Raw genomic sequence first — 22818 nt, 5'->3', positions numbered from 1 at the left:
GACCTTGTAGTGCTGCAGTGTGTTGAGGCGTTTCCAGTTTCCCTGAACCACAGATGTCAAGTCTTCGTCTGACAGAATGAGATGACCAGCAACACCAGACCGCCACTCTGAACAATCAAGCAACAAGCAGACACTCAGCACAGTGTGTGGAAACCCTTCAAAGTGTGTGAACATGCTTGTTGGTGCCATGACAAAACAAAGTGAGAGACTTCCTAAATGTCATGTTTTTAAAATGGAGTGTGTGCATACACACTTTCACAGGGTGTCTGCAGGTCCTAAAAAAGTCTTAAAATGTCTTAAATTCAATTTCATAAACATTAGGCACTGAAAGTCAACAATAGTCTTAAATTTGAATTTGTGAGGTCTTAGTTGCCGCAAACATTTTTTAAATAAGTGTGGTTATTGGATGTTTTATATACTTCAGGTATTACAAAAAAAAGAAAGAAAAGAAAACAAATAAGGAACAATACAGAACATTCACAGTAAGGAATCATCCAAATATACAATACTGATAGTCTAAAAAGAAAAAAAGAAACAGAAAAAACAGCAAATGGAAATGCACATAATTATGTTCTCATCAACAAATAGTAAGTAAGGCAAGAAGACTTCCTGTAGAAATGTCATAAAACGTCCCCATATATTGTCAAAGGTAGAATATCAATCCCTAATCATTAAAGAAAGTTCTTCCAGGGCAGTAGAGTGAGACAGGTTGGTAAGCAGATTGTAAACTTGGTCTGATAGCAGATTTCCAGAATTTGGCTATGGTGTGTTTTCCTTGTGATTAGCAATAGAGTGCCATTTTTGTATCTGCCTTACTTAGTTTACAATTTACCAAAAAAAAAAAAAAAAAAAGGCAATGAAACAGTGTACTGTACCCTTTGTTCCACATTTATTACACTAGTCAGGGGTATGAGCATTGAATTTATTTAACACGGTTACAGTTGATATATTCTCATTATCCACTTATATTGTAGTAATTTAAAATGGTATTTACTGAAGGTGTTTGAGCTTCTAAGCTGATCATCTGCCAGTCCTTGACTGAGATCTCACTGTTTCAGTCCTCACTCCATGTAAATCTTTTAATTTCTAAGGAGATCTGAGAGCCATCCATGACTGTTTCATGAAAGCGTGAAGTTAGGCCCCTCTTGGAGTGGTGTTTTACTGCTATTTCTTCCACAGAGGTGAGAGTAGGTAAGGATAAGGATTTTTGTATTTTAAATATGTAGCCTCTAATCTGCAGATATTTATAAAATGTTTTGGCAGGATGTCTTACTTCTGTCTAACATCTTTAAAGGACACAAGAATGCCATTATCAAATAGGTCTGCAATTTTCAATTTTACACAGGCCTTTCTCAGCCCAGATTTTGAAGCTCATATCTCTCTTACCAGGTGTGAAGTCAGTTACCCCAGTTTGGAGTAAACTGGGATAATGCTGGTGTTTTGCCTCTATGTTTATGTTCCATATACCATACTGCTATTGTGTCTTTAACAAAGGGATTCTGTGTAAATTTTGCAACATACACTATTTCTGATTTCATTTATCCATCCTTTAATTGCTATCTGTCGAAAACAAGGCAAGCTTGCTTCTCCATGTCTGATGTTCCAAATCTTTAAACCTGCCACGTAACCTAACACTATTGTTTTACTTTATATTTGCACTTTCCTGTCGGCAAAATGTAGATGAACCAGACTCGCTCTAATAACCATATTTCTACATAAATGAAACCTATTAAGTTCCTGCGGATCCTTAAAAAGTCTTAAAAGGTATTGAATGAATTAATCAAAAAATAAGGCCTTAGTCAGCACTAGAATGTCTGAAGTCAATCTTTCAAAAGCCTTAAAAATGCTAAGCCAAGGTAGGTAGGATTTTATTAATTATGAACATGCAGCAAGGGGCCGCAGGCTGGAATTGAAACCATGGCTGCTGAAGCAAGGACAGTGCTTTTGTACATGGGACGCCTGCTCTAACCACTGAGCTACTGGGTGCCCTGGCTTTGTTTATTTTATGCAAAGATAATTTCAAGCTCGATACAATGGGAATCAAGGCTGTGCAATCCCACATGTATATTGTGAAACCCACTGACAAACACCATGTACTTCCCAGTTCTGTTCTACCCTCAACTCCACTAGAGGACATGTTTTATTTTACAATAAATATTTTGTCAAAACTGTCCCTAATCCTAATTGACTTGATTTGTGTTTTTTCCCCCTTAAATTTCAGGTGTCATTTAAAGAGTTTTAGATCTAAGAAGTCTTTGCCTTGAGCTGTAGGAACCTCTGCAAGGGACTACATGTATACTGCTTACCTTTAGACTTACCTACAATACTTGAATAAGAAAACAAAGACTTTCCAAAAATCAGTCTTAATTTGTTTAAAGATGTTCTTGAAAGGGTCTTAAAAAGCATTAAACTACAGTGTCTGATTCTTGTAGACAACCTGTTCCATGTTTATTCCAGCTGGTGTTTTGGTTACTTATGGATCTTGTCAGTATTAACAGCACATATTGTCATTTTAGCAGTGCTAACTTAGATGAAAGATGGACCAATTAAATTCTTGTACTTATTTTTGTCTTGCAGTAGAGGGCGCCACAGCTCAACAACAGAAACGGAAATTCACACCACCATCATTTCTGTCATATTGCTGTTGCTTACTGATATAAGGATGAAAAGCAAAAATATCAGAATGTATCTAAAGTGCCAGGTGTGTGATCTGGTGTGTATGGACTCTCACCGAGGTCCAGTGAGTCTGCGTGGGGTCGGTGGGAGAAGGAGGTGCCCTTGTAGACCTGGTCCAGCAGCTTCTCTTTCACCTGTGTGATGGTGTCACAGTCCAGCACTTTGGAGGGCAGCGGCTGGCTCTCATTCACTCCTCCACCCTGCACCAAAACATTCAGAGTCTGCAGAAGAGAAGAGAGAGAGCAAGAGGTGTGAGAGAAGGAAAGAGGAAATAGCCCAACTTCCTGAAGGTCATGGTGGATGTCTGGGATTCTTTAATCAGATGTAAATGATAATTTGGTTTAAAGTCAGAGTTCTCCTCACCAGGGTCTTGTACTCTACATCCTCTCGCAGCAGGCGGTTGTCATTGAGGGTGTACTTGGCCTTGCCGGTCACAGCGTCCACAGGTCCTTTGTCTACCTGGTGCTTTATGGCCCTGAACAGCATGTAGAGAGACTCCCCTGCTGAGTCCTGCACACACACACAGGTCTTATGATGAACTTGCAATGTTTCTTTTGGACTGGTAAGTAACATCTAACATTGGCTATTACACAAAACATGTCTTAAGTGCAGAGTCCTGCATTGGGTGACCTGTAAAAGAGGAGATTTGCGGATGGTAAAGAACATTGTAGGTGTTAAATAATAAATATATTAAAATAAAACAGTTAGAATACTAATTTAACTCAGTGTTTTAATCCTCTGACAGCTGACTTTGTGTGTCGGCTCTGTCTCCTCTACCACCTGGAATATGAGAACCCCTTCAATCAGATGACTTACTAACAGGCAGGTTAACTGTGGAGATATGCTGCTCAGTATTATGAGAATAAGTAAAAAATATCCATTTACACTGCATTTCCTGAATTACCTTAGTTTGAAAATGTATTATCTTAGATTCACATGTATGAAATGTATTAAAAAAATAATCACTTTAAATGTGCTACCTGACCAAATTATAACAGTGCATGGTTATTTTAGGATTTGTGGTTTCGGGACGGGCCACTGATCTTGTGTCAACAGGTCAGGTTATAGAACGGAGCAGTATTGCATGTTACTGTTCCAGTTTGGAAGCGGCTTGGAAAATCAGACCTGTGCCAGTCTTTTGATGTATTTTATCATGTTGTCTGTTTGTAACTCTTAGCACAGCATATCTGGACTGCCTTCTGTAGCACTTTGAGATTTGTTTTTTATGAAAAGTGCGTTACAAATAAAATTTATTATTATTATTGTGCTGGACTCTGCTTTAGTGCAACTAAGGACAACACAAACTGTACTGAAAAACATTCCAAATGGCATACATATATAGTTTTGATGTGGCTGTTTCCTTGGTACTATTACAATTACTATTAATATTACGGTTACTATTAATATTACTACTGAGCTCATTAAACTATAACATAAACTGTAGGCCGATGCCCCACGTGAAGATTATAAGGTAGCAGTATTATTTATGACCAGCTCTCAGAGTTTCAGCAGTGCGTATCCCTGCCCTGCTGTTAGTTAGTTAGTTAGTTAGTTAGTCGTTGGCTCTTTTTTTTTTTCTATAAATAACTGTTGACTGTCAGTTTAGATTGTATGGACCCAGTGGTAGAGCTGTGAAATGATGTCCCATATTTCTTTGGAGCACATTGCCAGGCATTACATATTACACATAGTTCAGAGATAGATTTCAGTCAGCACACCCCCAGTTTGGAGAAGCAGGCTAGAGTCCAACATGGAAGCTAAGTAATGTACTGCTGTGGATGGGGATCACAAACAAAACATATTTTAACCACCTAAAAAAAGTCCTACCTTAAACAGTATCAGTTTATGTGCTCCTAACATATTTGACTGAAATGACATTTGATTGCATATTTATAGCAGAAATATAAAACCATGTATCATGTGTTGACTGACCCTGAGGAAAGCATAGAGGCAGATGGACATCCAGTTGGTCAGCAGCTTCTCCACCACTGTCTCTGTTCTGCAGAGGAAAAACAAAACAAAACACTGAGTCTGAATCGCTGCTGAGCATCTTTACAACACAACATGACCACATTCACTCTCGTTCTTCTTCTTACCGTCGCAACATCAGTTTGGGGTTCTTGGCCACATACTGCTCCACCAGGTCATTGAGGAGAGTTTTGAGGATGTCAGTGAAATACTCCAGTTTGCCATGCAGCGACACCGTCAGCAGGGAGGCCACGTATGCCCTGTCTCTGGGAGAGAAAGTCCGTTGGCTCTCCAGAGTGTGAATGAACTGAGAAGAAAAGAAGAGTAGCAAATTATTCCTTTGCTCAAAATGTGGGTATTGTCTCAAAGCTGCTCATGACACTGATGACAGTGATGACAACCTTGGTAAGGAAGAGTTTACTGTTGAGCAGGTTGGACAGCTGCACCAATCCCTGCTCCACCGTCTGCCTTCGACACTCTTGAACATCCAGGTCTCGCCTCAGCGGAGACTCCCGGTGGCCGGGGAAGAAGATGCGCTCAGCGTACATTCGGTAGTCAAGGAAAGGAATGCCAGAGCCCACCAGGTCACTGGACATGTCCATCATCTCCGTCATCAGGTCTAAGTCGCGGTAGTGGGAGAAGGGTGACAGATCAGGAGGTTTTACTACAAGCTCTTTATCTTCAGTTTCTACCATACTTTATATTCAAAGTGCATGTCTAGAACTGTGTTGGGAGGTAGGAGCTGGTAAATATTGACACTGGACTTGTTGGCAGGCTAAAATTAAAATCCTCTGCAGCAGCCATGTGGGATGTGAGGAACATTTCATCCAGGAGATGTGATGTAATGGGATAATCTCATAAGGCCAGAATAAAAACAAAGTGGATCTGTTGGCCTCCACAAACTAAAATAAACTTTCTTGTTCTTCTGCCTCTCCTCTCCAAACCTCCTTCCTCTCTTTCCTGTTCTCTCCTTTGTAATGTAATGTTACTCTTCTGGCATACTCTTTACCCGTGAACTCTTTCTTGCAGCGGTCTCTCACGCTGGTTTCCAGGTTCTCCAGTTGGATCTGGACCTTCTTGTAGTCTCTCACAGCCTGCTTACTCTTCCTCCTGACAGACAGTAACAAAGATGGGAACAGAGGGTCAGGTGGGGAGAGAAGATAGAGGACAAATAATACCAGTTTCACACTGGATTAGTGGAAATCCATGAGATTGGGAAAAAAGCTGACCCAAGTAATTTGACCCAACAATCCCCCACCAGTAAGGATCAGGGTTAATCTTGGGTCATGCTGGGGCAGAATGGATACACTGCCTGGTATGGTGACTATCCTGATCCTCCAGTTCTCACTGTGGCACTTCAAAAAAACATGTCATGACCTAACAATGTTCTTCCCTCCCTGTCTAATAGTGTTGGTTGTCTAAAGGTTCTGTAACACACAGAGGTGTAACTGTTAAGGCTTTTACACACCTGGGTTGTGATGAATTAATGACATGAAAGTGAAAAATCCTTGCATGCCAATATTTCGTATCAAAACTATTCTTATCGTCAGTGATTCAAATTTGAGACAGCTGTAACATTTGTTCAATAATGGGTTTGAACAGATTCGTGAGAGCTCATCCTTCAGGAACAAATGACTGTTGAGGTCCTACTGGGGATGCTAGTGCTGGATCTGGGGAGGCAGAGGATCAACAACTGGGATCCTATTGACCCAGAGAACTGTCTGACAGTCTGTCTGAAGGTGCTGTAGGCACTGTAAGCTATTTTCTATTAAGTTTCCTTTTAGCAAAATGCTCTGGGTGAATTTGAGTTCCCTCTGGTAAAGTCATGCAGTGTATATGTCTGGGGCTTTTATTGTGAAAGGTAAAGGCAGCGGATCTGATTTGTGCTGCCTTTGTCAAGGTTTAAAGTATAAGAGATAGAGGTTGCCTTCCTGGTTTGGACAAGGGAGCCTCTGTGTTGTTTTTATTCTGTGCAACATGATTGGTTGTTGATCTTACCTGCAGTTTGGAAGCTCAGAAAAATCTACCTCATTCCAAAAAAACAAAACAAAACAAAACAAAATAAAAAAAACATCATTTTTCCACGGAATAATATTTGTGTTCTTACACAATACAAAATGAAGACAGCTGTGCCTTCTCCCATCCCTGTTGTACATTTTGAAAGTACATTTCCTATAATGCCTTCGGAAATGTAAAAAGGAAGTGTAATGTTGCTGTGGATTTACACTGTTACACTGTGGGCTACAACTTGAGCCCCGTTGTTTTAGGAGATTAATGCATTTTCATCATTATTTGAATTGACAGTTCTGCTGCCTAATTTATAGCATTATAGCAATTTAGCTGTTACCCAGAAACGTTCACTACCAAGCTCTAATTACTGTTGTTATCAATCTAGATAGTTGGTGATAGATGGTGTGACTTGACAAGTGATGGAGGTTGGCTATAGAGAAGTCGGCCTTCTCTCCAATATAATGGAAATAGATGGCACTCGGCTCGTTGTGCTCAAAGCACTGAAAAAATACATTTGAAAAACTCAACAGCAACCGTATCACAGCTTCCTTCTGCGCAGTGATATCGTTAGTGGGTGCAGTTTGGCAGGAAGAAAATAGTTCCTAAATGAAACTGCTCATAGCAAGGTCTGTGGATAATGTTGAGTAACCGGGTCATGATTTCTGGAAAGAGACATTGCTGTTGAGTTTTTCAAATGTATTTTTCAGTGCTTTGAGCACCACAAGCTGAGTGTCACGTGGTTCCATTATATTGGTGAGAAGGCAGACATCTCTATGGCTGATATCTTCAACACATGGCAACTCACACCAAAACTACCTAGACTGATAAACACCATGACAGGTATGAAGAAGAATACTTTTTTTTTTCGATTACAGGGTGAACTGTCCCTTTAACTGACCTATAAACTGATCAAATTATGTGTAATTTTTCTTTTACTTAGTGCACTTTTGAATAAACTTGCAAAGAAACACACAGTGCACCCACTGACCTGTAAATGAGCACAATGATGAGGACGATGAGGGCGACTATGGATGCCCCGACCCCTACTCCAATCTGGGCCTCCAGAGGGAAGGTGGACAGGCTGAGGTTGTCATACTGAACCTTACCAAGGGAGAAGTTCAGGTTGCCCATTTGGACCTGAAACAAACAAACACACACACACACACACACACACACACACACACACACACAGCAGTGTCCTTGTCAGGTGCACAAACAGCCGGAAGACGTAATGATTCCTCTGTTGTTTGCAAATGAATGTGTGGACTCACTGTGAATTCAGGCAGATTGTCGGAGCCCTCGCGTTTCTTGCTGCTGGGTCCTGGTGCAGGCTGCTGAGGTGGCGGCTCGCAGTACAGATGGTTTTTGGTGAGGGTCTTAACAGCACACACACCCTCCCCAATCAACACTACCACCTCGTCCTTAGTGATGGCCAGGTCCAGGTCTTCCCCCTGAGAACACACAGAGATGGAACTTCTGGTTTATCTTTGCTCCTTTGTTTTCAGGCCATACAGAAAAATAAATTCAGTACAGTATATACGGTATATATTTTTGTAAAAACTCTCAATCTTATTAGATTTTAAAGTAGCAAGAATGGTTTAAGTTGTTTTCTGACATCTTTGCCAGACATTACACAAAACCTGCCTTTTTATCTTTGTGGCCAAAAGTATAAAAGAAAGGGGTGGCAGCTTGTTCTGTAACAGACTGTGTTAAATGGGCACATAATATCATCTCTTATCCATCGCAGGCCCCTGAATCGTACTTAATCAAAATCGTATTGTAGCAGACTTTGTATTATTGGCAAATATCGTACTGTTGTCCAAAGAATCTTAATAACATTGTATCATGATGAAAAAGGTGATTTACACCCCTACTGAGTAGTATTGACTTTTCATGTTTGAAGGGCTTTGGTTGCCTGCATGTAAACAGTCTGTGTGGAGAGGCGGAACGCACTGGCCAAAATGCAAACCTGAAACCCATCAACTATCATCTGATGACAATTTGGCTTTTTATTAGCTTTTTTTCTAATTTATTTGCATTAATAAGCAGGTATCTGTTTGGAGAGATTTGCTGCAATGTTGACTGGATGTGTCTCAAAGTACTGATTGAACTGTGAACAATGAGTGGTGCACAGAGGAGGAAGTTTTAGCCCAAATATCCACAGGCTACACTGGATCTCCTGCTGTTGCCCCCAGAAGCTTTAACTAAGTCAAACAATAGCTAAAAGGTTGACAGAGGATGAATGTTGAAATGGACAATTTACCCCTAAATCAAACATATTGTTCCTCATACCTGTAGTGCTATTTGTCAGTTAAGATAGTTTTGGTGTGAGTTACCAGGTGTTGGAGCTGTAGAGGTGTCTGCTTTTGCCCCAATATACTAGATGGCACACAGCTTGTGGTGCTCACTGTACCAAAAACATACAATTCAAAAACTCTTCAGCAATGTCTCATCTACTGCCAGCTCACTAAGCACCACTGGGCTAGCTAATGTTACAGCTCAGCTGTGGAGGATGGCATTATTGTTTACAACTTGTGCTGTCACGAGCATGAGTCTCTCATCCACGAGAAGATGCACACTTCCTTCTGCACACTGATAAAGTCAGAGGGTGTAACTACAGACGATATCTCCAACACTCAGCAACTCACCACAAAACAATCTAGACTGATAAACACAACTGCATGGGGAGATGAAAATTATATATGTTTAATTGTGGAGTGAACTGTCCCTTTAGATGATCTTTCACATTGATGTAAAATAGTGGCATAAGTGAATGTAGACATGACGAGTCCAGGGCTGGATACCTCTTACTCTAGAATCCCCGTCTGCCTCAACTGGACATTCATGATAACATGTTTACAGTCACCATGTTATTGTCCAGTAGTTGTTACCATGTTAACATTTATGTTAAAGTGAAAATTCTACTGTTTGCATATTGGCAAGCTGGTGGATATGTAACGGACTGTGACAGGAAATTTATCATTTTAGCTGAGCTGAGGCCAGGTACACCTGAGACTGACAAAGCACAGTCTGGACGGGTGGAAACAGCTCCCTGACGCTGCTGGTGCATTGCAGCATATGTTGCCATGTTACTGCTGCCTGTTGATCAGTGGAATAATGTGAAACCACTGTGTGTATCACATCATCCACACACTTGATGAAGCCTTTATAAATCAATCAATCAATAAATATAACAAAGCACACTTGTACATTAGACAAACTGGCAATGCCTTCATTGCTTCACTCAGTAAAAGGACTACTTCCAGAGCAGCCTGCCTATCACTGTCTGTCCTCTGACCTCCAGCTGGATGAAGCTGCCAGGGTTGTAGCGGTAAGCCTTTAGAGGGTCCTGCTGGTTCAGGGGCTGCAGGGTAGGGTTGGGCGCGTAGCTGAAGCTCTGAGGGCTCAGACTGCTGAAGTCAAAGCGCAGGTTGTCCAATAAAAACTCTGCAGTGACCTTTGACACCAAGGCAGAAGAGTCCACCATAGGAGAGCGGCACAGGATCAGGGAGGAGGAGTTCACCTCACAGCGCTCAGTGAACTGATGAGATAGGGAGGGGGCAGAGAAGACATTTAGTAGAGGAAGAAACTTGCTTTCAGTTTAAAAAATAAAACAGCATACACACACAGACCTGCTTGACAGAGCAGAGTGGGTCTCCAGGACAGACAGGTTCAAGAACCATCCTCACTGGCCTTCCCAAAGTCTTCTGCCTGTCCTCCCCCTGCTCTCCACTCCTCCTCCTCCTCCTTCGCTTCTTTCTTTTATTCTGGCTGACTGATGCCAAGGGAGAGACGGTCACCACCATCCGGGGCTCCTGCACCACGTCCAGGTTGTGTCCCGACACACGGATGAGCCGACCACCACTAAACACACAGAGAACTCTTACATTCTGCACATACGGCACTTTCTGCACCTAACAACTTTCTAAGCAGGAACAAGAGGTGAATGCTAGGAGACTGAAGGTCAGGTTGCCAGACTCACTTCAGGAAGCTCTTTGCGGGCTTGGCTTCGGTGATGTTTGGGTTGTGGGTGTAGCGGTAGGCTGAAGTGTGGAGGTGGCGTTGGCTGCTGCCGTAATGCAGTGTGACTCGCTGATCTCCTGTCTTATTACTGCTGCCTGTCACACATTGAACACTGGAGCTCTGCACCTCTGACACACTGAGGACAGACAGAGTTATACTCTCAGTGAAATGGTCTTTTCTCTTCCCCCCTCTGACACGAGGAGGTCAAAGGTCATACTGGCAGAGGGATTGTTAGTGAAGAAGTCTTTATGGTGACAGAGGAAATATCAGTAATAGCAGCTTCTACATTAAAGCTTACTTTGAACCAACAACAGACCATCAGTAATCATTTGTGCAGGTGTGTATATGTGTGCAAGAGAGAGGGTCTTACATTCTACAGGGCACCCCTCCCACAGTGATGGTGAGGTCAGAGGGACGTCCTGTCAGCAGGTTTCGGCCAGTAATTGTCAGGGATGTTCCTCCGGCTTTGGGCCCCCTTTCAGGAGACACCCCCATCACAAAAGGGTCCTGAGAGGGAGGAGAGGATGGGAGAAGAAAGCTGTTGACTGCATCAATCTAAATAAATCAATTCAAATCAACAGCTTTATTTAAAAATGAAAAGAACTGTCTGATTTACAACACTGTATGTCTCCTATATGCTTTAACGGAACAGTGTGTAAGATTTAGGGGGATTTAGTGGCATCCAGTGGTGAGGACTGCTGATTGCAACCAGGTGAAACTTCTCCTGGTTAGGATTCTATCAGTGTTTTTGTTCAGGAGGTTTTTAGTGGGAGCCGAATTATCTGCAGAGGTCTCTTCCTCTCCAAAACAAACGAACCAGGTGATTTAAACCAGTAAAAACAGAAAAAAAGCAGTTTCACATTATGAATCAATTTTTTTCTGACACTGCTCACTGCAGAACAACAACTAACTACAGTGGCCGATGCAAAAACATGCATCAATCAATCAATAAATCAATCAATTTTATTTATAAAGCCCAATATCACAAATCACAATTTTCCTCACAGGGCTTTACAGCATACGACATCCCTCTGTCCTTAGGACCCTCACAGCGGATAAGGAAAAACTCCCCAAAAAAACCCTTTAAAGGGGGAAAAAATGGTAGAAACCTCAGGAAGAGCAACTGAGGAGGGATCCCTCTTCCAGGACGGACAGACGTGCAATAGATGACATGCATGTCTCTAACTAGAGCCAGTGATTGGTTTGTCCACTTTGGGCTATAGTAGAAACATGGTGGTACAACACGGCGATCTCCATAAATGAAGTCTTGCTCCCTATGTAGATATAAACTGTTCATTCTAAGGTAACAAAAGCACAGCAATAATAATTATCATTATTATTCAACTTATGCCAATATATCCCCATAAATCTGACACATTAGAGCTATCACTCATTGCTTCTGCTAACAACGCGACTTGTTAACAAAGCTCATCTAATCGACTATAATTAAATCTGATCTCATGTACCTGGTAGCTGAATGTCTGGCTGGACACACCAAACTCTCCTCCGCTCACTTTCACAGACATGTAGCCAACCTTCTCTCCTCCACTGGCTTTGGTCCTGCACACAATCCTGGAACACAGAATTTATTTTTGGGACAGTTGCTCACAATAAAGTGGGGTCATGCATGCGACCTGGCAATGGTTCAGCTGTAACAAGTATGCTTTTGAGTATGTTTACTAGTGTTTACTTTTGAGATATCTGCTCGATTTACAAAGGATTTCATCACATGCCTTTTAAGTCACACTTCACTCCCCAAAAGTGACCATTTCCACCATTTGCTCAGTTACTCACCCATGTTAATTTGTATTCATGATGGAAACTTTGATTTTCTCACATGCCTCCATGGTCAATGGAGAATCCAAAAACTGAGAAAATTCCTGATTAATTGAAGTAAACAGGGAGCACAGCAAAACTATATCAAAACATCTGTTTACAAACTCTCATACAACTCATGCAGTATATCCAAGTCTCATCTATCCAGTAGTATGCTCAGTACTTCCCAAACACATACATTTTTGTTGCAACCTTACTATGTAAGCAGAGTTCAGATGAATGCGCTTACCCAGGCGTGCTACTCATCTATGCATGAGTGTTTAGGTGGAAGTGTTTGGAAAGTACTGAGCACAAGACTGTTTAAATGAGACTTGGATTATTAATTTATAATTAGATTATATGAGTTTTACTGCTGATAAAAGTGGCCCCTATGTATTTAAATTTATCAACTTTTTTGTTTTGTTTTTTGATTCTTTGTTCACTGTGAAGGCATGCAAGAAAAGCAAAGTGATCATCATGAATTCAACCTAACATAAGTGAGTAACTGATATACAGATGATCATTTTGTTGTCAAAGTATTCTTTTACAAACATGAAAATTAAGGACCCCCCCCCCCCCCCCCCAAGCAGCAGTTGTGTACCTGGAGGAAACCTCGTAGAGGCTTGGGATGACAGTGCAAGGAATCCCAGCTACTGACACAGAGTGAAGGATGTCTTCAGCCTTCTGGCCCAGGTTAGAACCTGAGACAGTCACCAAGGTGCCGCCTTCCAACAGGCCAGAGAGTGGCTCAATCTGAGAGGAGTGAGGGAATGCTTTATTTAATAAGAAAATTTCTGGACAGACACACTTGGTATCTCTTTTTAATGATTCATCTGTAACTGCTGATTTATTTAAGCACCGACACTGATGGTGAAGAAAGAGCTCTGATCATAAATAAGAAGATTAATGGTGACTAATGCATCATAAATCTTCAATTATGTGTTTCCAGCCCACCCAAAATACACAAAAGTAAGTGAAGAGGTTAAAATTCAATACTCACAGAGTGGATGACAGGGGCAGGGCATGTCTGTTGTATGGGCTCACTACAAGAGTCGGAATACAAGCAACTGGCCTGAGCACCACCGCACCACACACAACCATATTTTTGATCAGCTGTGTGGCAGCGGCTGCAGTCAGAGCGGCCCACAGAGCAGTTATACAGAGTCACTGAGGGCAGACAGACAAACAAGAGCATCAGACAATGTTTACGTGACAATAAGTGTTTTTCTTTGAAGAAAAAATTCTCTGAGGAAAACAGACATATGTTAAGTGTGAACAAGCAGAACTTGACCTCACCGTATAGATCAGGAGAGCTGTCCACATGGAAGGTGTCCCTCCTCTTCACATATACCATGGCATTGTATTCATCCACTGGTGCAGAATATGTGTACTGGAGAAACAATGGTTTCATTAAAATTATAAAAAAAAACAATAAAAAAAATAGAATTACTGCTTTGTGGTTGTATGCTTCCACACACCAGTCAAGTTGCAGTTACAGTTTACATCCATGTCTGTGAAATCATGGATGCTTCACCGCTTTTTACAGAACATAATGATGTCACAGTGAAGATGACCTCTTGGATAAAAATTAGTGTATGAATGTTTGAGTTATGTCCAAAAACATGTTTTGTGAGGTCACACTGATCTTTGACCTTTAACGACCAAATTCTAATTAGTTCATTTGTGCCATATTTGGGGAAATTCCCTCAAAGCCATCTTGAGATTTTGCACTCTCAAGAATGTGACAGATTCAAGGTCACAGAGACCTTTGACCTCCAAGTTCTGATAAGTTAATCATTGCGTCCAAACGGACGTTTGTGCCAAATTTGAGGAAGTTGCTTAAAGGCGTTCTTGAGATGTCGCCTTTACGAGAATGAGACAGACAGACAGCCTGAAAAACATACTGCCCCCGGCCACAGCTGTCGCTGGTGCACAGGCATAAAAAAAAGAAAAAATGGCCAGCTACTATTTGTGACACTGTAACAATATCAGATATGAAAGTAGACATTTAATCCTACCTCAAAAAACATAAGTTTATCATTATTAAATACATGCACTGGATTTAAGTCCTACACAGTGCCCCTGTGTTATAAAGAGTGACTGCACATTATCAGACCTGGTGGAGTTGACAGGTGATGTCAAAGTTTGATGGATTCATGTCATCAGTCTCCACGTAGGCATCCACCACCACCGTCTGTCCCTCGATGACCAACACACATTCATAGTCCAGCTCCGTATCCTGAACACATAAAGACTTGTGTTTGATAAAGCCAAGGCCAATAGAATCATCCTTGACCTATGTAAGGGCTGAGTGTGTGTGTGTGTGTGTGTGTGTGTGTGTGTGTGTGCGTTTGTGTTTGTGTGGTGTACCTGATAAAGGTGCAGGTTGCGGGCCAGTAAAGTGATCTTCCTCTCCACTCTGACAGGGAGAAGGGATGAACCCTGGACCTTCTCCACACAGGGACAGGCTGAGGAACCCCAGCTGACATAGGAACCCTCATCCCCCTGTGACCCAAAACACACACATTCAAGGTATTAACACACAAGTCCTGCCTTCTTCACTCAATCATTACGTTTTTTACACGCACACGCGCGCGCACACACACACACACACACACACACACACACACACACGTTTCAGGCAGAACTATCAACTTGTTACACTCCTGTTCCATCTTCAGAATCAGTCAACTCAAACTCAGTGCTGTGGGCAGATTCAAAGGTCTGAACCCAGGCAACATAGATGCTTTAATGCCACAAAACTGTGGACAGTTGTCTTAAAGGGGAACTCAACTGGTTTGACGCATCAAAGTTTGTTTACAGGAGTTGGCGAGTACGACTGGATATGTAAAGAAGTTGTTAAGTTGTAAAGCCCTTAGTGTCTCCAGAGGGAGCTGTGTGAAGTCTGTTAAATGGCCTCAAGTGATGTCACTTGAGTCAGCATCAGTCAGGTCTGAAAGCTACAAGTTTGAAAAGTAAGAACAATCCAGAGGTGTGGAGCTAAGGCCCTGACACACCAAGTCGATGATCAGCTGCTGACCAAAGTCGGGCCGTCGGTGAGCGTCTGTCGCCCTAGTTTTTGCGGTGTGTCCCACACCGTCGGCACTTCAGTGTCGGTGGCTTTTTTGGCCAATTGAGCATGTTGAATCAGCGGCGGAGCTTGTTTGTGAGAGAGATCACTCTGATTGGCTGTTCAGGTTTTATTTCCTCGCCCCTGTAGCGAGTGAATCTGCCTGCCGGTGCTTTCTCCTCAGGCTCCACTTCACTCAGCTGCCTGACAGTTCCGCTGCAAGTTTAACCTGAATAACATACAGGATCTAGCTGGGAGCAGCTAGCCGAGCGTTAGCCGCAGCATGACTGGAGAGAAGCACAGCCAGTTAGCCTCCGCTAGTCTCTGAGCTAGCCCCGGCTCTCCGTTTGGATCCAACCATAGCACCAAGCCCTGGTTTGTTATTCAGGTTAAAGTGGGAAGAAGCAGCGGGTTTATCGGGCAGCTGAGTGAAGCTGAGTGAAGTGGAGCCTGCGGAGGAAACACCAGGACCGTCTGGATGTAATAGTCCATGGAGGAGCTGCAGTGCACAGCTGCACAAACCCCTCGGCTGACAAGATGTCCCACTGTCTCACTCCGCTCTCTCTCACGCAGGCACACAATGTACGTGCTGCTTGGCCGTTGGATGTAGTCTTTGTAGTGTGTTCATATGCAACTGACACAGGGCGACGTGAGGCGACGTAGACAACGCAACAGTTGGCTTTCGTTGCCACTAGTTCTTTGATGTCGGTTTGGTGTGCCCGCACCTTTAGAAAGAAGTGAGCTGAGCAGACCTCTGTAGCTGTTCATCTCTGCTGCAGGCTACAGGCTCTAGGCTACTTTAGCCATTGCTAACATAACACATCCCAGTCTCTGACCGAACTGTCAGTGGTCAAGTTGCATTGTGGGTAAGGTGGGTGCCTGGTTTTTGGTATCGACTATATAAAACTAATGGAGGTAGCCACCAAGACGTCACCATTTGGCTTGTGGACTTGGATTTTTGGAGCAAAGGTGACCATATTTTAAACGATGTAATCAGGTGAATTGTATAAAAATTCACCACTAATAATGTTGTCATGGGGAAATTAGCTATAGAGGCCAAAATTGTTTGTTGCCAGTCTGTGTCAAGCTTGCTCAGGTTTGCTCCAGAGCATCGCATAAGCAGAGCCACACCATTAAGCTAAAATGCATGTTGCTGCTGCTGGCTTGACTGACATACTGTAAAAGGTGTAACTTCACTATCAGCAGTTTGTCAGTACTGCCGTTACTGGCCAATTATGCAGCTGTTACAAAAACGGAACAATACTTTTGAATATGAGATTATTACTAAGTGGCGTAAAGTATACCACAAAGGTAATATCTTAATCTATCTCAAGTTTTCTTCAGATAACTAGGTAAGTTTACTCTAACTAGTTATCTCAAGCAACTGCATTAATTCAACTGATTCTCTTCATGTAGAAACAAGACAAGTTTGTGGTTATACTTGGCACAATCATATCTTACAGAAATGTATAGAAAATAATCACATGATAAATCATAATAATGGTCAGAAAAATCATAGTTACAAATTTTCTTAAAAGTCCCCCACCACTGGAAAATAGGGCTGGGCGATATGACCAAAATATCACGATATAGGTCATTTCATATCCCGATAATGATACATATCACGATATAGCACATTTTAGTACAATGAATAAGTAGCGCAGTGTAACCAAATGTCAGTGTGTGCAGCACAGCAGAGACAGACAGCGGAGTTATATAAACTCGTTATGTTAGTGTAAGTGCCATAAAAGCTTCGCGAATTAAAAAGCCAAGAAAAGTAATTCATCAACGTGATCCGTGCAAAAGATGGACAGACTCCAAATGACGAAAAATATTGCCATAAAAAGTGTAATTTGCGTCACAACAATATAAACGATAGAGCTAAATATGAGACGATAGACATTTTTCTTTCGTCACATGATATATATCGTCATATCGCACAGTCCTACTGGAAAATGGGTTTTTCTTCTGTTTCTGCCGGCCAGTGTCTGACCTTGACTTGTATCTGTGCCAGGTTTGTCACTAGAGAGGTGTTTTCACATCCCTCTGCTAAAGTGGGCAATGTCTGAGCACTTCCCTAAAATATGTTTCTAGCGGAGAAACGACAATAGCCATTGGGTTTTCACTGGAGTCCCATCTTTTTCCCGATCCACGGAGCCAGTTGGTAAATTAAGCTTTTACCAAACCCCGTAGGAAGGACGGCAAACACATCCTTTTTTTCAATAAAAGCTTTCAGTGCACCCCTTTGCCCCTCTTTTAAAGAAAATGTACATTCCAGTTTGTTCAACACATTTACCATAGCAGTTTTAAAATCAGTAGCCATGTTCATTGTTTACGAAATGTTATACAAAATATTTCACACAGAATCTGAATCTGCACACTGCCTTTGAATCGTCCCCCTCTTGAAGTCAAATCCTCTCTCTTTCTACAAATCTTTATTGTATTCTTTCCATATTTCGCCCACTTGTTAGCAAAATAGTTAAATAACCTCCATTAATCGCACAATTTAAATGTGAAAAGTCTCACTGACTGACCGTCACCTGTGTGTATGCAGAGAAGGAGAGGGGCGGAGGGAGCAGAACTGTGGAAACATCCTGCAGTCCGACATACTATCATACGTTTAAATAACTTATTAGACGGATATATAGAGAAAAAGGCGACGTTTAAAGAGCAAGCCCGAATAAGCAACTCCACCTTAGAAACAAGCCCAAAAAAACGCAACCTGTGACTACTAATATTTGTAAGCGACACAAAAAAAACAAGCCCACACTGCAACCCTGCTTGAGTGCTTGTGAATACTCGCCCTACTCTGCCTCTGATTGGTTTATGATGAAATTTTACTCTCCCTAAGCCAATCATCTTCACTTATGCTGTTGTCTCTCCCTCCCTTCCCCCTCACATGCCTTCACCAAAGAAAAAAAAGACTGAACCCTTTTCAGAGGTGTATTTTTTACTAATCTTGTTAAAGAACATATTAATATTAATATAAGTATTACTTTAAAATGTGTCTGCAGGGGGACTTTAAGTTGTTAAGCTCCACTGTATGTACAGACAAGGATATGACCTAATGTGGGAAATACTGTGTCAGTGTAACAATCATCTTGCTTTCATTAACTGCATGCATGCACGCACGCACGTGCGCGCGCGCACACACACACACACACACACACACACACACACACACACACACACACACACACACATACACAGCATCGTCAAAGAAAACTTTCAAAGGGTTTTTAAAAGTAATAGTAAGCTGTAAATGTAATCAATCAGTAAAAAGGAAAATTATTGACTCAAAAACAACCGTTGCAGCTCACACTGGAGCAGCTGTTTTTCCTGGGTTCAGTCTATGAAACAAAAGCAAAACAACAAAAACAACACAGGTGTCAGACAGTGGAAACAAGGGCAGACAGGGAGGCTGGTTTGAGCTTTGTTCCTATAGCAGGAGTAGAGAGTCTAGTTGGGAGCCTTAAGCGCTGGGAGGCTGCTGAAGCTTTGAGAAGAAGAAGAAGAAGAAGAAGAAGAAGATCAAGAAGAAGGAGGAGGAGGAGGAGGAGGAGGGAGGCGGCTGAACTCACCGGGAGAAAGGCATCAGCTGGATCATACTGGTAGTCCAGCTCTGAGTCCGTATCAAGCAGGTGGGGGTAGGATGGGGGGGCATGGTCAACCTCACCATCACCTGATAACACTGTGGCAGCGGAAAATGTGGCTGTGTCATTTTCTGACTGGACGGCAGTCTCAGCGTGGACGTCTACTTCTTCTTTAGGCCAGAGAAGCACCTCAGGGTTGGTGCCTGGGCTTAATGCTTCAGTCTGGGGTTCTTGTGTGGATCTCAGGGTGGGAGTCTGGGTCAGGTCCAGGTCAAGGGAGGGCTCCCAGTCACCAGGATCACCTACAGAGAAGGGCGTGGGCAGGGGGAAGCCAGATGAGGCTGGGGTGGGAGGCTCTGCCAGGCTTAAGGCTCCCTCAGCTTCCTGGGTGTGGCTGGGGGGCGATTCTGGGACCACCTCCAAGGGGAAGGAATCCGGTTCATGTAGCGGGATGATCAAAGGCACCACAGAGTCTAGACCATCAGCCACAGTGACAGGCACCAACTCTGTGGATACCATGTTGACAGTGGGCGTAACTGCTGCACCTTCTGTGTCACTTCCGGTGACAACAAAAAGCTCTCCTGCTTTAGCTTCTTCCTCCGTCCCGGTGTTGACCTCTGGGAGTAAAGGGGGAGTGGGTGCTGGCGTGGTGGATGGCAGTGTGCTTGCAGGCTGAGGGGGCAGGGTGGTCGGTGGGGTGGTTGGCTCAAGGCTGGTAGTGGTCATGGGTGGAGTAGTCGGTGCAGGAGGGGTGGTTGGCTCCTGAGTGGTTGCTACAGTGACAGAGGTTGCAGTTGTTGTAGCAATAGTTGTTGTTGGAGCTGTTGTGGTGGTGGCCATGGTGCTGGTTGTCATGGCAGCCTTTGTGGGCGGGGCTGTTGTCATGACTTTCATAGGTTTGGTTGTGGGAGGAGCTGAGGTGGGGAGTTTAAACTGAGGGCGGGAGGAGGAGGGGAGGACATGAGGACAGGATGAGACACAAATCAAAAAACTAATGGACAAAGGAAAAAGGACTAACTGAACTTAAATGTGATGTCAAACACAACCTGCTAGTATTGTGTTATTGTTGCTTATGACACATGCACAGCAATGATTTTTGTTACAAATAAAGTTGGCTTGAATTGGCATATGAGGCACAACAAAACATGTGGGCACTGATACATGTATGTAAAATGCATTCTGTCTAAACAGGAAAACTTTAACCATTAATTTACTTACCAGGTTCTTATAGATCAAAAACACTCCTGTAAGGTACTCAGTGCTAGTCCGCCAACACCCTGTGTGCTTTTAGTTTAAAAAAATGTGTTAACCGAACCAGTAACTGAAGCATTTTTTTGTCTGGTACCTGTTTTTTCATCTTGGAACTTAAACTAGAATTACTGCTTCACAGTGGTATGCCTCCATGAACCAGTCAAGTTTCTCTTACAGTTTACATCCACGTCTGTGAAAATGTGGATGCTTCATACATCTCTTCCTCTCTTCCATCAGTACAGATTCAAGATGAGTATCACCGATTCAATATCTGACCAAATGTCTCCCCTTCTCTTCCTGAGATATGACACTGAGTAATGGCCAGAAAAGTGTTTTATGCAGAATATTGTGATGGCACACTGAGGTTGACCTTTGACCTTTTGGATATAAACCTGTCCCCACAGATACTGTGTATAACATGGTGCACCTGCTGTGATTGTGTGAAACTCAATGATTCAAGACATCTTTGTTTTTGACATCTGAGAGTGTGCTGTGCAATCAGAAGTCTTCTGTTTGAGTAACTTACATGTTGGTTGTAGATGATCACCCCCTCCTCACAGGTGGGCTTGTGGGTACACAAGTGCTGGTGAACACACCAGTTACAGCCCCATCGGCTCAAAACACAACCACGGCAACTGCACACAGAAATAACAGGATGTACAGATCAGAGACATGAAGTAACACCATCAGTGTAAGGACGCTGCAGTGAGGTGACAAAGAGTAAAGGAAGAAAACAATGAAGCCATGAAGAGAAGAGTGGAGAGAGGTATAATAGAAGTAGTGTGGGCTTTTTATCTTAAAATAGAAGGGAAAGGAGAATAGAACGATACAGCTACTGTAGCTTGTGCCACACAGAATAATCCAATTGTTTCCAATCTGGCCTCAGTGGTAAGAAAGGTCAGTATCTAATTGAATTGAGACTCAGTTTCTTATCAGAGTGGTGGGAAGAGGAGAGGAGGGCTGCCACGGACAGAGAGAGAGAGAGAGAGAGAGAGAGAGAAAGAGAGAGAGGCTGACAGAGCGAACATGTGTGAAAACACAGAGGAGATCAGTAAGGACACTAAACAATAATTTAACACAGTGATATTGAGAGGGCACAACACTCATCTATTATGATTAGGGCTCATCATTAATCATTTTCTTTCATTTATCAAAACAGAGCAGCTTTATCTAAATTTCTCTTCACTTTCTGTGAATGGAAGGATATTCTGCAAAGGAGCCAGTTCACGGTAAACTGTATTGTGGTCACAGTACTTCTATTATTATGTGTCTGTCAGGCATGATAGAGCCCAAATGCTACATACATCTTTTTCAATTTCACATAAGAAATCCATCTGGATTATTATTTGCTTCTGCCTACTGAGAGTTGCTCCTTAGGGCTTGTGCCTACAGCGTTTTTTTCTTTTGCTATTTGTGTCTGCAACTTTTTGCAATTGTTCTCAATGAGGAGAGAGAGCTATGTAGCTGCATGCAGCCACCTAGAGATAATAGTTCCACGCCCAGCCTTTGTTTTCAAGTGCTCTGACTTTTTTTGTGTAGCCCATCTGAGTGCTTCTGGTTGAAAATCTCTGAACATTTCAGAAAAGCACTGGTGACAGCATGGCCGCTCCTTTAGCTACTGTCTATCTGCCTTTGCTGATTCTTTTTTATTTTGGACAGATTTGCAAGATTCAGATTAATGTATTTGATGTGATGTTATATTTTGTGTTCTATGGAATAACAATTCTACCTATATTATTTAGCGTCTGATCATTCTTGGTAAATTCCATATCCATAAATGGAAATGGTCCGTCTCCACACCCTTCTTTAACCGATTTATTGTTGAACTCAAGCACTATGGCACCTTACTAGAAGATGTGAAGAACAAAAAGGCTACAGGTAACGTTATTGTCAAGATATTGTTGTAAGAGAAATAAAACCCCAGTGTAGCACATCATTAAAAAGAGTACTAGGAACACTGTTATTATGAAGTGCTGGGAAGAAGCGCTCCACAGCGCCCTGCCACCACTTTTCTGCCCAATGTAAACGCGACATGAATTTTAGCTGGAAAAGTCATCAAAGACAAATATGCTATAGCCTCATTCAAGAACTACTGGAGAAAACTGTCACATTCTCAGAATTTTGAAATCAACTTGCTGCCAAAGTATATAAGTAACTAAAATAAAGGGGAGATTCAGCATTTAGTTGCATCTTTTTTTCAATAGCATAGATAAGCAAATGTACAAGATATAATAACCGTCAACTTCTATATACCGGTAAACCTTGAAACCGGTCTATTGCTGCAACCCTATTCCTTACCCAGTTATGATTTTTTGTAAGAGATTATAAATGTTATTGTCATTTCAACTCTTACTTTAGGATTTCCTGCCATTTCCTCTATAAAGTAAACCAGCCTGTCCGTGTCTGTCTTTG

General features: G+C 42.3%; 1 protein-coding gene across 3 annotated transcripts in view; it reads right to left on the bottom strand.

The window, feature by feature from the left end:
* plxnb1b (plexin b1b) overlaps window positions 1–22818 on the bottom strand; it is a 176740-nt gene that overhangs the window by 9169 nt on the left and 144753 nt on the right. For all 3 annotated transcript variants that reach the window (XM_049566004.1, XM_049565924.1, XM_049566056.1), the window contains 21 exons: window positions 20933–21041; window positions 19144–20088; window positions 14863–14997; window positions 14609–14731; window positions 13789–13882; window positions 13493–13659; window positions 13094–13245; window positions 12144–12249; window positions 11048–11184; window positions 10637–10813; window positions 10287–10518; window positions 9953–10195; window positions 7926–8105; window positions 7643–7791; window positions 5654–5754; window positions 5046–5263; window positions 4773–4951; window positions 4609–4675; window positions 3040–3186; window positions 2732–2897; window positions 4–107 (listed from right to left, as the gene is read on the bottom strand). In XM_049566004.1, coding sequence (XP_049421961.1) covers window positions 4–107; window positions 2732–2897; window positions 3040–3186; window positions 4609–4675; window positions 4773–4951; window positions 5046–5263; window positions 5654–5754; window positions 7643–7791; window positions 7926–8105; window positions 9953–10195; window positions 10287–10518; window positions 10637–10813; window positions 11048–11184; window positions 12144–12249; window positions 13094–13245; window positions 13493–13659; window positions 13789–13882; window positions 14609–14731; window positions 14863–14997; window positions 19144–20088; window positions 20933–21041 — 3931 coding nt within the window. The remainder of the gene's footprint in view (window positions 1–3; window positions 108–2731; window positions 2898–3039; window positions 3187–4608; window positions 4676–4772; window positions 4952–5045; window positions 5264–5653; window positions 5755–7642; window positions 7792–7925; window positions 8106–9952; window positions 10196–10286; window positions 10519–10636; window positions 10814–11047; window positions 11185–12143; window positions 12250–13093; window positions 13246–13492; window positions 13660–13788; window positions 13883–14608; window positions 14732–14862; window positions 14998–19143; window positions 20089–20932; window positions 21042–22818) is intronic.

This window comes from Epinephelus fuscoguttatus, linkage group LG1, assembly GCF_011397635.1.
Source record: "Epinephelus fuscoguttatus linkage group LG1, E.fuscoguttatus.final_Chr_v1".
Taxonomy (NCBI): domain Eukaryota; kingdom Metazoa; phylum Chordata; class Actinopteri; order Perciformes; family Serranidae; genus Epinephelus; species Epinephelus fuscoguttatus.
Note: the sequence above shows the minus strand (reverse complement) of the source record. Positions and strands in the feature narration are given on the sequence as shown.